General features: G+C 36.6%; 1 protein-coding gene and 2 non-coding genes across 3 annotated transcripts; 1 reads left to right on the top strand and 2 right to left on the bottom strand.

The window, feature by feature from the left end:
- The first annotated feature begins 418 nt into the window (after nucleotides 1-418).
- Nucleotides 419-17946, top strand: LOC121729239. Its single transcript, XM_042117693.1, has 8 exons — nucleotides 419-459; nucleotides 12809-12913; nucleotides 13477-13770; nucleotides 14919-15083; nucleotides 15844-16059; nucleotides 17011-17094; nucleotides 17257-17342; nucleotides 17737-17946. Exons 2-8 carry the CDS (start codon nucleotides 12818-12820, stop codon nucleotides 17873-17875), a joined length of 1080 nt encoding a protein of 359 aa, XP_041973627.1. The 5' UTR covers nucleotides 419-459; nucleotides 12809-12817; the 3' UTR covers nucleotides 17876-17946.
- On the bottom strand, nucleotides 13158-13239 carry Trnas-aga. The gene has a single exon. It is a non-coding gene; the product is annotated as a tRNA-Ser (tRNA).
- Trnat-cgu lies at nucleotides 13855-13926 on the bottom strand. The gene has a single exon. It is a non-coding gene; the product is annotated as a tRNA-Thr (tRNA).
- Nucleotides 17947-18846: the final 900 nt, after the last annotated feature.

The following is an 18846-nucleotide window of genomic DNA, read 5'->3' as shown; positions in this document are numbered from 1 at the left end:
GAAAAGTCTTGGTCCCTTTAGATTCCAATTAACCAGGTTTCACTGTACTTCAGGCTGTGTATCAGTCCCGCTGTGGAATGGGCAAGAGTCTCTAGAAGACACAAAAAAAATACATGTATAGATAAACTTTCTAAATTTCTACCTTTATAAAAAGGCAAAGCTCTATTTGCTGCTGGCTGGCTCTTAGGTTGTTAAGGGCCTGATTACGAAAATGCGCAAATTGGTAGCGTTTAGAGCGGTTTCTTTCGGACAACCATAAAAAGGATATAAAGAGTATAGAGACCGAGCGATCTTAAAGTGTTGCGCGAATTGGGCCCAGGCCCGAGCTCGCTATCCGTGGCGGCAGTGTGTACAGCGGGCTTGAGTATAAAACGAGTAAGTCGGGCGTTTCGCGTGCACTCGCGCGCACAAGGTCAAGTGCGAGCGTCCGAGTCATTGCTCCAGCGCGCATCCCACTCGGTGAGCTTTTTCATTATCTGAGCTTTCTTTAAGTTGCGCTTTTACTGTAACTCAACGTACTAATTTTAATCTAGGTTTTGTAAACAATAATCTTTCGTAAAAGCTCGTTTTTCTTGTATTTAAAACTTTTGAAAGCGTCCTATTTTTTTAACTAAGCTTTAATAAGCCTAATTTATATAATTCCATAATAGGATACAAAACTCAAAAATTCTTGTGAAGCCCAAAGTTTTTCTCGTATTTGAAACTTATGAAGCTTAGTTTCTGTGTACTTAGTTTAAGCTTCTACGGTTGTTTTAGTGTTGTGTTTTAGTTTTTAAGTGTGGGTTGCACCAACTTACTATAACTATAACTTTAACTTTAACCATAACAAAATGTCAAAGGAACTGTCAAATACCTCCTAGTAAAAGTCCTTAATGCACGCCATATTTGACGATAACCTTAACCTCTGGTGCAACCCACCCTAATTATTATATTATATCTATTTAAAATTTTCTAAACCACTTATTAGATTTGTATTTCAAGTGTATTATAAGCTTACGTGCAGTAAAACTGTTGGGAGGTTTAGACAACAACATTATTAACGATTTACAAACTATTTTCTTTTGTATTCCATGTGATATTTCATAGTCTCAGTACATGCTTCTTATAATTAGAATTAAAACAGGATAAGTTTAACTGGAAAAGAAATAAAGCCTTATGTATGTATCAAAAACTTTTTTAAATTAACTTGAGTAGTGAAACTTCCTATTTTAATAACTATAATACATATTTGCCCCTTACGTAAATTGATTTTTCAGAGTTCTAATTTTTTCAACATATTTTTTCGATGCGAAAACATTGCATTTAACTACTAGTGTCTATTAATTAAAGTATAAGTACATAATATAATTAATACCTTTAATCTAAATCAGTTCAGCGCTAACAGACGTACAGAAAGATTTGCATTTTATTAATAAGTAGTAAGGATAATTTATTGCAGTCTGGGTTATTAAAAATTTGCTTCTGCCACAACCAAGCCATAATTGTCAAGGACGGGGAGTAAGCTTTAGCCATAAATCGTCCTTATTTACTATTATATCCTGCCAATAGTACTTCGGCGCGGTGTAAAAGATCGTAAAGTGACCATAACCAAGAATAGCCAGCAGCGTAAAAGCTATAATTACAAGTCTGAGAAGCACAAAATTCTAAAAATTCTATTAGTAAGTTTTTGATATTGGTTAATAATTGTTTTTGACTTTTATAATGATTTGCAGATGTGAGTAAATAGGTATAAGATAACTTAAACTTGTACTATTATCTATTCTGTGCTAAAACTGTTAAAGGTATATCGAGTGCTATCGAGTGTAACTATGTGATAACTCTTTAAAGTGTGTATGTGGCCAGTGACCCTTAAATAGAGTTTGCTATTGAAATGTTTGTGGAAGTCCAGGAAAAGATTATGCAGTGAGTTTTGGAGTTCACCGGAGCATCTAGTATTTTAATAAAAATATGTAGAGTTTGACAAAAGTTACAAGTTAGTCAGCCAATTTTACAAAATCATGCAGCGACAAGATCTTTCAACGAAGAGTGAAGACTACAAAAAATGAGAGCATTGTAGATACATAATCAAAATAAACAAGCACAACTTACTCATTGATGTCAACAGAATATAGACGTCAATCTAACAATTCACTCAATTCAACTTTTTGTACATCACGAAGGAATGGACAGATTGGGACCAATATAAAATCGATATCTATTATTTAGTGTTTAAACGTATTAAAAAATAATTATTGTTATCGCAGTTTCGCTGTTTCTCTCCAAGTTTTTGGCGATTGTAATTTTTGAAGTAAGTTTTTATTAATACATTATTGTTTAGTAAGTGAAGCCGTATTCAGGTTATTCTGATAGAAAATTACTAAATAGTTAATAATTATATACATTATGTAAAATATTTATAAAATATTTTTCTTTAAATTTGTGATACTGGATATGAAGTATGCAGTATAACAAATTAAACTACAGTAATCTACCTCTACTAAGGTAGACACGAATATCTCTACTTCTCTAGTCCTTAAGGTTGGGTTGCACCAACTTACTATAGCTAAAACTTTAACTATAACTACAATGCAAAATGTCAAACTTTTGGTTAAAGTCAATAATGGACGCCATACCGCAACAGCAACAGACATCTGTCAAAGTTTAGTTAGCCTTAACTATAACCATAACTTTGACCATAACTGTAACTATAACCACGCCTCTGGTGCAACCCACCCTAATCTAATCCTAACCCTAGTCTTGGATTTTAAGTCTTAACCAAACCTCGCCATTGCCCAACACAAAATATAAATAAAGTGTACTTATTTAAATTCTCTCTATTATTTTTTTAAGAGCCTATGCAGTCCCACTGCTGGGCAAAGGCCTCCCCCAAGTCCTTCCATTCATCCCGATCCATCGCGACCGTCGGCCAAATTCTCTTTTTTTTCTCTTCTCTTATCTTAAATGACAAAAAATTAAATATAAAATGTGCAAAATTAATATCGATGTCCATCATATTTTGTTTACCTACATAACTATTCCATGACAGGTTTTTGCATTGGAAGTGGGACGAAAAGTTTTTATAAATTTTCGATGTTTAGAGTTCCTTTTTTAATTTTTTGTTTCTCTAATATCTTTTGACTTTGTCTTATATTTGGCTTATAATTAAAAAGTTCAAATGCTTAATCCATTCACGAAGCTTCATACAATGTGACAGTAGGAATATAATTCAGATAATATAAAACAGGTTTTACAAATTATTAACCATTTTGAATTTATATGTATATTTATATTGGGGTACTTCTAGACCCCACGCGTGACGGAACGATACCCAAAACAACGCGTGTACTTAAAGGTTAAATTGAAGGTTAATCATAATTAAATGTCTCTGAGTACGGCGGTTAAAATTGTAAAGGTGCTCTAGGTAAAGATAAGGTTTAAATTTAAATGGATTAAATTAGTTTAGCATATAACATTTTTTAAACATTTTATAAAGAGTGCGGACTTAAATATCATGAAGGATTCCCTTCATGATATTTAAAATATTCAGCATTGTCTGCATTGGTCATCACTCATCTCCAATCGCGCGTATCCACGCGGAAAAACTTTACGAAATTGTAATGTCAATATTTGAACAGTGTGCCACAAAAAGCTATGGCTATCTTGAATGTCATTGTTGTGTCTTTTTAGCAGGAAAGGTTTAATAAAAACATCATGTCAATTTTGTTGTAGCTTTTGTAATAATGTTCGTGTTGAATCGGATCGAAAGAAATATCTTAGCGGACGAAAGTAGCAGCACTTATAAAGGGTTACTTTTTAAATTATTGTATGGGCCAAATTCGTGACATCGGGGCATTTCTCATAGAAAAGATACATCATAATAATTATTAGTGACTAAAATATAATCTTATATATAAAATTCTCGTGTCACAATGTTAGGCCGCGTACCCCTCCGAAACGGCTTTACTGATTTAAACCAAATTTTATATTCAGTGGGTCTGAGAATCGGCTACTGGGTACTTTTTATATTGATAAGTGCATTTGTTGAATAAATAATAGTAAATTATTACAACTCGAGACTGACGGCGACCATCGTTTGTGCGACGGGATAGCGATGGAAGTTGCGATGGTGACATACTTATTTAGTCACTTCAATAAAATAATACGGGCGAAATACTTTATATGGCAAAGAAACGTTTGCCGGGACAGCTAGTAGCTAAATAATAATATTCTTTCGACTCTGCTACATTGGGAGTGGACCCAACATTATGTGCAGGACACATACAGTTTTAGGGTGTGTACTTTAGGAAGTATTATCATTTATATTACATCCTGTATAAATACACAAGACTGCCTCGTTTAGAGACAAAGTTGTTTCTCCGAACGCTCTGAAAAATGTCGTCTAACGTCTATTTTCTTTCTCGTACCTTTAAGTCGAAGCGCGTCCAGTTCTAGTTAGTGGTTAGCGGTTAGTGGTCGGACCACTATCTGGCGCATTATGTAATATGTTAATGCTGTGGTCATCTCTTTGATGTTTGAATGCAGTTAAGGTCAATTCAAATTGCAAGATGACGAAGCGAAACATTTTAAATGAGCCATTTAAAGTTGAGGCAGCCCGACACCGCTGCCCAAGTCTGTCCTGAAACGTAATAATTATTACCTTCACCTTTTTGGATGTCGGTTAAAAATGTATCGCTTTGTGATCGGTCCCTATCGTACAATGTGCTTGCAAATGCTTGACTGTTAAGTCCATAGATAAGGTATTATAGTATAGATGTAGTCTTAGCCCGTCATCGCGTGGCCATTTTGTGCTTATTTTTATCATACAAGTAGTGTGCGTTTATTTTCTTGAATATTTCTATTTGTCGATTATTTCGAAGCACATTATGATACAGGAAAGAAAGTCATTTAGTTCATGATATCAATAAAGTATAGTTCAAATGATGAGAATCACTAAACACACGTAAAAAGCTATGCAATTTTTGTAGCCAAATTATTAATTGATGTGACATTTTTAGCACTAATGCCTTATATAGCACGAATAAGGGATTATTAAACTTATAAATTATCTTTTTAGCTTACAAAAATACCGATTGAAAAGCCCAAAAAACGTTGCTCAAAACTTACGTATTTAATGTTAAACCCACGTGTTTGAGGCATTCTTTGGCATTTTATGGTTTATTATTTAGCGGAACCACAAAACTCAACAATATCTAGCATTAAATGTTCACTAAAACCCTTTATTAACACTTTTATTACATGAAATATGCAGACCGACTCCTTTGTTATGTTCTAGTAAGTAGGACATAACATTACACGCTTTTGACGCTTTAAATACACCGATATAAGGCTCTCTCCAGTCTATAGTATCTCAATGGTTAAGTCTGTAGTGTTAACATAATACAACTTCAATAGGAATACCATTTTGCAAGTAAACCGAGAACGAATGGAACTAATAATAATAATAATAAATAAGTTTATTTCTCCCACAACAAGTACATTAAGAAAATAATGGAACTAGAAACGAAGTTGCACACAACACATAACCCTTCATTCTCAGTCGGGTAATATTGAACTCAAAACAAGTAGTTAAGTCGGCCCGTTACTTTTATTATCGAAACAAAAAGTTGAAAACCTCTTGATGTAGGCGATTGTTCCGGACTCCGGTGTTGATATAACGGGTTTGGCGTATTTGTATAAGCCATAGCACGCTCATACAGCATACTCCAACACAGGGCAAGAAGAATATCGAAAATACGTATATAGTGACCGCGCAAAAAATCGGAGCTTGGAATTATCAGGGAGCCAGAAGCGAGCCCTAGTATATCCCAAAACCTGAACACTTTTGTGGTACACTTTACGGAAAAACTATCACGCTTATTGATTTAACATACTAATTTTTATTTATATGTAGATGTGCTGTCATCGGTCAGTCAAAGTTTGGTTACTATTAAAATATAAAAAAAACTGACTTAGTTTATTACCACGAAGAAAAACGTCGCGAGCCCTCACAAGTCACAAAGCTCGGCTTTGAGCTAGTATATTACTACTTACTAGATATGACGGCCGCAACAAATTCGTTTTGGTACCGTACTTTGTCTTACGTCTGTCTGTCTGTCTGCCCGTCTGTCTGTCTGTCTGTCTGTCTGTCTATCTGTTACCTCTTCACACCCAAACCGCTTACCCGATTTTACTGAAATTTGGCATGGAGATACTTTGAGTCCCGGGCAAGGACTTATTATGGTACTTTTCATCCCGAAAAAATGTACGGTTCCCGCGCGATAATTGAGTTTTGGCGCAACGGAGTTGCGGGCGTCATTTAGTTGAATACAAACTTTATATTAAGGGCCTGTTTCACCACTTCCTGATAAGGGACGAATAGGCTATCGACCAATTAACTTGACAGATCAAGTATTGAAAATCTGTCAAAAAAGTTGTAAATAGCCTATATATTCGACACTTTATCAGAAAGTGGTGAAACAGGCTCTTAAGCTCTAAGGCCTGCGACAAATTATTATCAGTTAGATTTATCTATTAACTGAAGAATTTCCGCCGTCACCGTATAGTTTACGGTTTAGACAGAACTTGGATATTTTATTGCCGCTTTACGGCAAACAGACATACATGATGAAGATGATTATCGTTTACAGCTAAGTTTAATAGCATCTAAAATTTCATCTAACTTATATTTTGTCGTAAATAAAAAACAACGGTTACTGCGGTAATGCCGGCAGAAGGTCATATAAACATTAAATAGAGATAGGGATATTACTTCCTTGCCAACGCGACGCCGGAGGTCTACTCTTACCCTGCCTTACGGATATCGATCAGATTATCATCCTGACGCGAGTTTGACAATATTAACCCACCACAAAAAGCCGGTTAATAAGGCATACATTATACGATCATAGACATCCATTATACGGTCAGGCAAGCGACAGTCAATTCCGTCAATCATGAATTATGTTTGACTGATGGACTGACGAATGGTATTAGACGGTCACTCTATTCTCTTCAGTTTCATGTCAGTCAAAGCCAAAATTTTCAAAGGTATACGTTTCTAATTTTCTTCCTATTTTGTCAGATGTGACAAAACTCACTCAAAATTCGTGACTGATGGTTGCATGAAGCAAAAATCTAAATTTTCGTCAATCAGCTTCATGCAACCATCAGTCACTGCATTACACGACAGGTTATGCATCAGTCACAGTCATGACTGTGGTAAAACTGACATCAAAACCTACCGTGTAATGTTTGCCTATGTTTTCACTGTAAAGTGTAAATCAGATAGTGTAAATAACATGAGCTGATTCACACCCTGAGCTGTTCAGCAGTAGTTAATATACCCAAAATATCCGATCCACCACAGTCCACACCTTACCTCTAAGTTCTATTACCGGCAGTATCGAATTTATACTTTTTTTATGAGAGTAGGCCATTTTATTTCCACCGCCCCATGTACGTAATATGTAGGGCCTCTATGGACGCTGCAGCCCCCCTAGGACGCTACCGCCACTAGGCCGCCTATAACGGCCTATTTATAAGAATACGGGCTACGGGTTACCGGAATATAATTACACGTTATGGCGCGTTCAGATTTGCGCGTACGCGGTATTTGTGGAAATGTTGGAAAATAAGCTTTTCAAAATTAGCATAGAACCTCAAATTGCGTTTGGAAATACACGCGACGCGCGCAGAATCCGCGCGAACAAAGTGCAGAAAACGCGCAGAGGATTCCACACCGCCGTTTTTCCATACAAACGTTGTCCCCTGTTTCCTCCCTGGATAATGCCGGTAGAGCTATGATTTTTTTCCTGAATATCTATGGCCACTATTAGCATGTCCCTATGTTTTCTTTTTTTTCATAATTTTATTAATAACAAAGATAAGAACATCCAAAAACCCAAAAAAATGGCCAGATTTTCTTCTGTGTTCAAACACCCAGAAAACAAAACTGGCTAAAATATACAAAAAAAATGAAACATAGGAACACAGCTCAAGCCTTGCTTTAATTCTTAATGAAAAAAGTACTTAAATCGGTTAAGTTTTGGAGAAGGAATCAGCGGACAACGAATCGAAGATTTTCTGCTCTTTTATTAGAACTTTTGTAGTGTTGTCTTTATCGCGCTCTGCGGTGGGAGACTTGAGATTGGTGAGGCAGCAATACATTTTCAAATACCAATTTTCAATTTCTCTCGCCCCTGGCTTGCTTGAGCTGTTAAATCAGTAGATTCCCAAAAGGCAAAATAATTTAATATCCACTTCACCACACCTTACCTCGCTAAGACTGCCTTCAAATTAAGTCGCCAGTAGCGCGGCGGCAGTGCGACTTCTATACTACTGGCTACTTAGTGTGAAGGCACTCTAAAGGTACTAAACTCTGCGGAATCCATACTTTCATACTAATATTACAAATGCAAAAGTCTGTCTGTCTGTTACCTCTTCGCCCAAACCGCAGAATCGATTATGCTAAATCTTGGTATAGAGAATAGAGATACTTTGAGTCCCGGGATACTTTTTATCTCGGAAAAAGGTACAGCGTCCGAGAGATAAACAAATTTGGGCGCAACGGAGTTAAATCGGAGTGGTAATTATATACCGGAATATTATTATACTAAATATAATAATATTCCGGTATATAATTACCATCTCCGCAACTCTAACGTGTGGTTGCGATGGTAACGGCATTTTTTTCAATTTCCTTGCTGTGGGAACCAGTCCGGGGACCAGTAGCGCCGTTACTCATAATTGACACGACACTTCCGTCTTAAGGACCTTCTGGAAAATTCCTTAATTGAATTCATGACTAGCTTTTTCCCTATTTAGAGTTCCGCATCCAACGGGTAAACGGGACCCTATTGCTAAGATTTCGCTGTCTATCTGTTGTCGGTGTCTCCAAGTACCGCGATAGTCTTCTGAAAATATCACATATATAGTGTATTTTTGTTGCCGCTATAATGTTGATCCTGGTGACACAGGATGTACCATCGAGGGAATTCATTCCTAGGCAGTTGACAGACCAACCGCATTTGGTCGGATCATGTCAATTAAATGTTAATTGTGATTTGTGATCTGTCGACTGGGTTTGACGTAACGCGACCAAACTACGTAGGTCCCACATTTGCCTAGGAATCAACTTCTCTGATAGTACATAAAAAAAAAACAGTAGGTACAATATTATAATACTAGCTATTTGACCGAGCTTTGTGCTCGGTATTCGATAAAACACGAATAAAATGACATTTTCTAAAAATGATTCCTAGCTAGATCGATTTATCGCCTCCGAAACCCCCTATATACTAAATTTCATGAAAATCGTTGGAGCCGATTCCGAGATTCCAAATATATATTTATATACAGAGTGTAACAAAAATAAGTGATAATACTTTAGGGTGTGTATGTGTTCGTTATAGAGAGTCCACTGTGAAAGTAGCAGCGCTGAAAGACCAAATTTTTTTTTCACTTTTGTATGGGCAAGCGCCCGAACGTCACGAGTTTCACCATACAAAAGTGAAAAAAAATGTTGGTCTTTCAGCGCTGCTACTTTCACAGTGAACTCTCTACTTATAAGGAATACATACTCACCCTAAATTATTATCACATATTTTTGTTACACCTTGTATATACAAGAATTGCTCGTTTAAATATATAAGATTTATTGCTTATCCTTACTTTCACCTATGCCATAATGCCAGAATTTTATCTGAAAAAAAAAACATTCCAGTATTATTTATCGATCCCTACCCACTTCGACAGTGAATAAAGCATCAAGGCTCCCATTTTATCGGCACCTAACTAGCTTACAAGTCTTTCATCTAAAGCTTGTTACAAGAAATCTACAATACTAGATATTGAGTCTAATGACATAGATTAGGTTTTGCTAGGTAATATTACCTAACACCTACAATCTACGTAGAGCTGGTATTATTTACAACCAGTCTATAAGAGCTTCATCTGCAAACTTGTTTATTGCTCTAATACGTCTTGTACCGTTAAAAATGCAGTATTTTATTAAGTTTCATAGAAATTTGTGTAACAGCGTAGGTATAACAGCACTCCGAGACATTAAGTGATTTAATTTAATTAGGAGCATAAGTTTACCAAATTACGTTGGTCTGATTTCAGCCATGGTAGTAAGGACAGTAGCCTTTCAGACAGGTTATACTTATTTACTATCTTGCTCGATATGGTAAAATTATTGGGATAATTGAAACAATGGACCAAGAGCTTGCGACGGCCAGACCTTCCTAACTCTTAAGTATAGGAAAGCTGAAAATTTACCTGTTTGTGACCTTTACAGAGGTAGGAACGACCAGCTATGGACTTTCGGTCGCGGTTACTTAAGGAGGTATCTGAAGGACTTTTTCTGCGTTGGGGGAATGCTTTTACGCATCCTAGGGGCCTGGGGAGGACCACCGAGGTATGTGGGACGCACCCGGGACTACCCACTAAAACCCCATTGGTGTTCCTGGTCCTGAAGGTGGGACTACGGGAAACGCGTACTCCACATCTGAATGGCTACCTGACCTTCGAAAAAGAATAAAGCTCAATTTCATAGCTTATTTTCTTCGTAAGTGGAGGAATTAAGTCTGACCGTCGCTGGCTCTTACTCTACAACTTCATAAAATAAAATTTTATACTTAGACATTAAACTGAATAAAATAAGTGTTGTGAATTCCCTCACCGGAAGCACCATCGAGCAATGAGAATAAAAAACTTTATGATGTGATAATTATTTGATTATTGATGTAGTTAAATTAATTTTAAGACTAATACGGTCGATCTCAGAGACATTTAGGCTGGGTTGCATAACCATAACTTTAATCTAACTTTAAGCCTCTGGTGCAACCCAACCTTAAAAATGATTAAGCTTCCATTTAATAAAGAGTTTGACAGTACGGGGCTTGTATTAAAATCTTAGTTTAATTACAGTTAGGTAGGTAATAACTAATAAGTAATATTATTAGAAATATATAATTATGTTCTTAATCTTAAATACATAATATTATGTATTAACTTTTTATAACATACCTACACATACATACACACCTGTGTACCTACACATCACTGATCACACATACCTACACATGTGTAGGTATGTGTATGCACACATACCTACACATGTGTAGGTATGTGTGATATAAAAAGAGCTATGCAGCTCTACATAATAAATTTATTTAAAAAGTATAGATCCATATATTCTATCCATTATTTTGTGCAAATATATTTAGGGCCTGTTTCACCACTTCCTGATTTATTTATTTTTTATGAAATAAGGGGGCAAGTGAGCAAACGGGTCACCTGATGGGAAACAACTTCCGTCGCCCATGGACACTCGCAGCATCAGAAGAGCTGCAGGTGCGTTGCCGGCCTTTTAAGAGGGAATAGGGTAGTAGGGGAGGGTAGGGAAGGGAATAGGGAAGGGTAGGGAAGGAAATATGGAAGGGGAGGGAAGGGAAAAGGGTAAGGGATTGGGCCTCCGGTAAACTCACTCCCTCGGCGAAACACAGCGTAAGCACTGTTTCACGCTATAAGTTGTGGATATCCTATCTAGCACTTTATCAGGAAGTGGTAAAACACGCCCTCAGTATCAGAACTACATAATTATTATATTTGCACAAATGTATGGACTATGGACACATACATACGAAAGAAGAGCATACACATTAGACAAGAACAGTTATTAATGTTCTAAATTTAACCGATAAGGTAAATTGTAAACAGAAACCCAGTAAACTTATAACTGTTTCAACTATAAAATTATCCTTTAGAGGCTGATCATCTTCCCTTTTCCGGATAATTTTATATATGGATACAGGCAGTTATGTTAAAGTTGAAACTAATGTTTATGCGTTTATCCAAAAATTATAAGATGTAGGTAGAGACTGGAGTTTGTATGTTTGGACGCCGATTTTTATGTAATTTGGCACAGATGTTGAGCAGGCCACGGGAGAGGACATAGGCCTGACATTCGCAGTACCTATGCCATTCCCGAAATTTATAAAACAAATTACGATTTTGAGTTTTGAGTGTAATATAGGCCATAATATTATTATATTGATTTTAAGAAGATCTTTTTGAAGACTCCTAGGCTGGTAAAAATAGTTAGTACTTAAGATGCGACCCGGTCTCAAGACGCGGTTCGGCTCTGAGATCAAATTTTGACAGCCAACCAATCACAGAGCCTGAACCGTGTCTTGAGACCAAGATGCATCTCATTTATTTATTTATTTATTTATAGATGCATCTCATTTATTTATTTATTTATTTATAGAGTACTGACTATTTATACCGGCCTTAGTCAAGTGCGAGGATAGAGCGCACGACTGAGAACAACGACTTAGATAATAATTATAATTTCTCGTCCATGGTAGCGTAGTAAAACTATGAAACAATACTATTTGTTTCACTATCCATGTTCCATGTATCGGTACCTATGTATGTATGTGTGTGTTTGTGTGTGTGAAAGCTCATTACGCAAGGTAATTGCGATGAGCCACACGAAGGCCGGCGAGGCGAGCCATTGACCTCTCTTTAGGTTGAGAAAAACCATCGTGGGTTTTTATAATCTATGGTTTTTATGCCGAAGGTTTCGTTCGATGGGTGTGACTCCGATATTAAGAGGTTTTTTATCGTTGATAGCAATGGATACAAAAACCAACAAAATAAACAGACTGGTGACAAACAGACGGACAAAGAAGACTTTTTTTTGTGCAAAACAGTTAAAACTTAAAAACGTTATCAAAGTTACACTATGAAAGAAAGTTTTACAATTATAGTACTTAGATAATATTAATAATATTATCTTATCAATTTTATTTTTTGTCCACAGGTATTTAAAATGTTAATAAAATTCTTGTCACTGTGCTTCGTGTGCCTGGCGACGCAAGCGTCCAGTAGCGATGACAGATTCATCAAGAAGTATGCGATGATGAAGGTAAGAAACAAAAATTAAATAACATAATAGGATGAAATTATTAGTGATTGGACACTACTTATCAATGGACAGAGCACAAAAACACAATATTATTAATTATTAAGGTTGCTTTAAAAACAACCTGTTTGTCTTTAAAATCAGGCATTCTATTACTTTAAAAACAGGCAGTTTTTAAAGCAACCTTATATTGTGATTAGTGACCAACTGTCCAATCACTAGTCCTTATAAAATACAAAAAAAAATTCGCAGTCGGTAGGATTCGAACCTACGCTCCCAGAGGGAATCTGATTTCTAGTCAGACGCCTTAACCGCTCGGCCACGACTGCTGTTTGCTGAAGTGTTGAAATTGATGTTTGGCTCCGATAGTTTAATTTTATTTAATTCTATGTAAAAATTAAATTGAATGATAATAATCTACTTCATTGTCACAAACAATTAATTTGTTTAGAATTTAGATAAGGTTTATTAAGAGCACATTATTAGATTAATTTTAAACCACTTTTAAATTATAACAGTACATTTTTTTTTGTTTAATAATATAAAATTATTAACACAATCCACAGATTTACGAAAGCTGCTTCGGCGCAGAAGTGGTGAAACAAATCCGCAAAGAGATGAAGGAAGCGTACGCAAAGTGCTCAGCGCCATCTTTTGACGAGCCCCCGAACCAACAGAACATTCCTCCTATCCTACTGGCGAAGCTGCCGCCTGGTTTCGCCCTGGACCCGGCTTCGCAGACCATAGTCAAGCCAACAGATGGCGCTGCTCACCAAGAGGAACCGGCTCCCGATCAAGGTCATCACCAACATAAAGTTGGACAGATGCCCAATGTTCTACCGTTCAGACCACCGCAGCCGGTAAGTTCATTCATTTTTCGTTCAATTCATTCATTCATTCGTTTGAATCGTTAATTTTATAAAAAGGGTAAGTAATCTGGCATGTGCCTCCTGTGAGGATTGAACTCACGACCCCTGGTTTACGAGACCAGTGCTCTACCACTGAGCTAAAGAGGCGACGCGTTAAAGGTCAAAATTTAGCAGTATTTCGTAATGTACTCAGCAATATTAATTATTAATATTTTATTATTTAAAGTTAAATATTTTATGATAACAAAGTAAGTTATGATTAGGCAAGTAACTGTTAAATCTATAAGATAAGAACTGTCTTTATAGCTGATACGAGTTCATACTCGTACGGTACTTACAGTTTGTTTATGACATGATATTAATATTAATACCTATGCTATAATCTTTTAATTTATTATTAAATGATACAGTATACTTTTATAATAATTTTATTAAAGTTAAAGAATATTCTAGATAGCTTTTTAGTTTTTACAGGTTTTCGTTAACAGTATAAAAATATAATAACTCTATGTAGAGTTACAACTTAGATATCTACAGCTTTAGATACATACCCATACGTCTGCTAGTAATACTTATATTATTATCTATTCTGTGGTAATACTTCCATTATTTCGGCATTTATTTGTGACCTTATATTATTTATTTTATAATAACACAATCTGTTACCTAGACATAAACTGAAAGTGAGATAAACTTATAAAAATTGCGATATTTTATGGGATATAACTTGTATTGTAAGTGATCTTGCGACTATCTACATGCAATGCTTATTGCATTTGACAGCAAGAATTCAAAATAGCTAAATACTTAATTGCCTGTCAAGGCACACAGGCAGATGGCGGACCTACATTGTAATTAACGGTCAAGACTCAAGTTATGTCATACTCAGCTGACAAAATATGACGCCTAAAGGCGCCTCTTCACAATGCCCATTTTGACCCAATACGGCTTGTATTCGGCCGTTTATTATATCGCCATTGTGTAGACGGGACGGCGCGCATTGGCCTGCAGCAGTGGGCCATCGTGGGCCATTGTGTGTTGGCTCCTTTGGATTGACATAACCCGACCCAATGACGTAGGACCATCTATGAATTTTTGCTATGGTTTATAGAATTCTTACCTCATAATCATCATTCCAGGCGCCGTTTCCTCAGCAGAACCCGTACATGGCGAGCCAGTTCCGGCCTTACAGCCCGTTCTACCAGCCCCAGTACCCCATGTTCTACCCGCCTCAGTACAACCCCTACTACCAGCAGTATCCTCAATTCTACCAGCAGCCCTACTACCCCAACAGCAGGATGTCGGTAAGACGGCTTTATGACGATATACCTGATTAACGATTGTACAGTGTGTAACAAAACTAAGTGATAAGGATGACGGTTTTATGACGATTTACCTGATTGTACAGTGTGTAACAAAACTAAGTGGTAAGGTTGACGGTTTTATGACGATTTACCTGATTGTACAGTGTGTAACAAAACTAAGTGATAAAATAGGGTGTGTATGTGTTCGTTGAGAGTTCACTGTGAAAATAGCAGCGCTGAAAGATCATTTTTTTTTGTGATTTGTATGAGCAAGCGCCCCAGATGTCCCCAGCGTCACGAGTTTACCCATACAAAAGTGAAAAAATTTGCTCTTTCAGCGCTACTACTTTTACAGCGAACTCTATACACGGGACTCATACATACCCTTAAGTATTATCACTTAGTTTTGTAACACATTGTATACTATGTCTGTCTGTTACCCCTTTACCAATCAACAGATTTTGATGAAATTTGGTATGGAGGTACTTTGTTTTTAATCTTAGGAAAAGCACTAGTTAGTTTTCACCATGTTTTCACCCACGGTATAGTTTTAATATTTTCAAAATGTACGGCTAGCGCGTTCATCGTTTTTCGATTCAGCGAAGCTAATGGGCGTCATCATCATTACGTAGCTTTTTGAAAATTTTGTGAGTGTGTACTCAAAGAAGTTCTCACTACAAATATTGCTGAGAATCTCTTGAAGATTCTCACGAATATTTCGCGAGAGTGGGGAGCGGGCATAAAACTTCCTCTCTTCCAGCGTGACCTGGACTTCCGTGACCGCCTGGACATGATCTCCCGTGGTCCAGCCCCCCGCGCCCGCAACGTGACCTGCGTCATGCAGGAGCTCGGCTACATCGACCACAACATGGAACCCAACTACGAGCAGATAACTCAACGAATCAGCGCTCTACCTGTATCAGCGGAGTTGAAGGGCGACATTCAAGATGGTCTGCAGTTCTGTGAGAAGTTCTCGGTAAGTAGAAAGAGTCTTTATACAGATTAGAGCGACCGCAGACTTACAATTTCAAGTTGGCCAACTAAATCACATAGTATACCAATAGCTACAGCGACTTAATATGAGAGCACCACTAATAATTGGGCACCAATCGTATAAGAACTCAACGATATCAAAATACGTTCTAATTCTATGTAAGAACCGCGATTCCTTTCCGATTACCTACAAATTAAAAAGTTGTCCAATTAAATTATGATACTACGCAATATAGTTGTACGATAGTCGGTCAACTTGAAATTGTATATCTGCGGTGACTCTTTATTAAAGACATTGATCACAACCTAAAGCCTAGCTTCGAGCAGATCACTCGAAGTAGTAGAAGAACGCTGTTCTCCCTGAATCAACAAAAGAGATTTTTAGTCGATCCTGTGTGAAAAGAGTTGACAACTTTCGAGACGGTTTGCAGTTCTGCGAGAAATTCTCGGTATGCAGGCTGATGTGACAAGTCATCAGCGAATTAGTGCTCTGTAGCAGGCACAGTGTCGAATTTATATTCTTTATGAGAGTAGTCCACTTTATTTCCGCCCTCCCATGTACGTAATCTGTATTGGACCTCTATGGACGCTGCCACCTCCCTAGGATTCTGCCTACCCTAGGCCGTGGCCTATAGCGGCCTATTTATATATTCAGGGCTGAGCAGGCAGTAGAGCTAAGTTATCGTGGCTCAAAGATCATCAGTTCTACGGGAAGTTGTCGGAATGCAGATGTGACCAGTCTGGCCTTTGGGCTACTCGATTCTAGCTAGCTAGAGTCCTTCTAACTGAAGTCATCATAACTTCATGTAGATCAGTGCTCCAGCTGTTCCCTAGCAGTAGTTATACTATACTTCTGTACCGATGATAAAATATGTTTGTGTTTTAAAATAATATGTTAACAATAATTATTCATAAGTTTTTTTTTTTGTTTTAGCAATGCGTTCCAGATCTGAAGAGAGACGTGGCTCCTTTATCCCAAGAACTTATCAAGCCGATGTTCTTCTTCCGTTGCTACAAGGTACCTTTGTAATTTTATCTATTTATAACAGATAACAGTATAATAATTAAGTTTGGAATCAGTTTTATAAAATCGTCATAATCTAATTGGAATTTCTGTACTGTGATAGACGTTTTTTATCTTTTTGATGAAGCTTGGCTAATAAAATTGTGTTTTTAACAGCACAAAAAACTGGAAGCATGCATAATGAAAGACATCCGAGAACGATTTACCAGTGAGGACGACTTGGAGACTGAAGGAGATTTCAGGTAAGTACCTAATTTGGTTATAAACAATATAAAGTAATTTTATGTATAACTTTTTATCATTTTTTACTCTAGAAATGCATCCTTTTGGATACATGGACTCCACGGTAGCCACGTTTTTGTATCCGTTTGGATACCATGGACTGTGACGAAATGAAAATAAAATAGAATTTTTAGCAACTTATAGCGCCATCTGTGTATTCAATTGTACACTACAAACTAAAACTGTTACACTTAGCTTCTGACAGATGGCGCTTATAGTCTATTTTTTTCAAATATGAAAAAATAAAAGTAAGCTTTGTCTTGCCCTTGGTGTCTGATAGTAATAAATTGTTCTTTTTCCTCTCTATTAGATATCTATATATTATATTACTAATAATAATTATCTCTCTCTTAGATCTCTCTCCAGGTCAGCTAGGGCGGCCCGGGATGAACCTCTCAACGACCCTCGCTTTGACGCTCTGGATGAGATGTCAGTCTACCTGTACGACTACCTTAGCGGAGGTAACGGTCTGGATTTCGATCTGTATTTGTAAACAAACCAAACCACAAGAGTAGCGGTAATATAATATGGTTCCGATTTCCGTATCGTCTAGGAACCATATTTTTCTTTAAATCCGTCCTTGCCAACTTTCTTTTTTTATTAGAACGGGCTAGATGCATATTGCTCAAGCTATGTCCACACTATGCGCTTTCGTCTTAAATTTTCATCATTTTCTTTCATTCAACTTTCGTTTAAAACGTAGTGATTATATTATTCTCTTTGCTTTCGTTTTGACGCATTCAGTAATAATTGAATGCGTCAACGAACGCAACGCCAACATTGTCATTTTTGTTTTTTGGATACGGTCAGAGGGCATGCGTCGCGGGCATGCCTCACGTTCGCTGTTGACTACGCTATAACGCATGCCCTTGACGAACAGAAATAGGTACAGTGTGGACAAAGCTAATATTTATTATCTATATACATATAATATTTTTTAAATATTTGCCGCCTGAAGTCTTAAATGTCCATTTAATACAATTAAGTATTATATACTTGTGTTTGTTTGCTATATTAGATATGTATTATAAGTGTATTCGGAAGGATAATTAGTATACGGATATTGTTAATGAAGCAACTTTGTGAGCTATCTCAAGCAGCAAGCTTCATGAACTCTCATATTTATTATACTGAACTTTGGAAATTAAGTAAGTACAGGGAATTTTGCATTTATGTAACATTTTGCTGCTTTTTAAACTTGTCTGTACATTTCAAATTGAGAAAATAAATAAAAGTTCTACAGTCAAAGTGTACCTACTTACATATTTTAATTTATAGTATACCTGAACAATGTTTCGTCCTTGTTTAAGACGTTAGGAAAGTGACAAACAAGAACAGTATTGCCAGCGCCTTGTCTAAAGTAGGAAGGTGGTAGGCAAAACTATTCTATTATATTTCTACAATAAAACATTATATTCTGTAAATTTTAAATGTACCTAAGTATCTAATGTTTAAACGGCAGCA

The sequence above is a fragment of the Aricia agestis genome, chromosome 8, assembly GCF_905147365.1.
Source record: "Aricia agestis chromosome 8, ilAriAges1.1, whole genome shotgun sequence".
NCBI classification, from domain to species: Eukaryota; Metazoa; Arthropoda; class Insecta; order Lepidoptera; family Lycaenidae; genus Aricia; species Aricia agestis.
The sequence above is the reverse complement of the archived record's forward strand: the minus strand, read 5'-3'. Positions and strand labels throughout refer to the sequence as shown.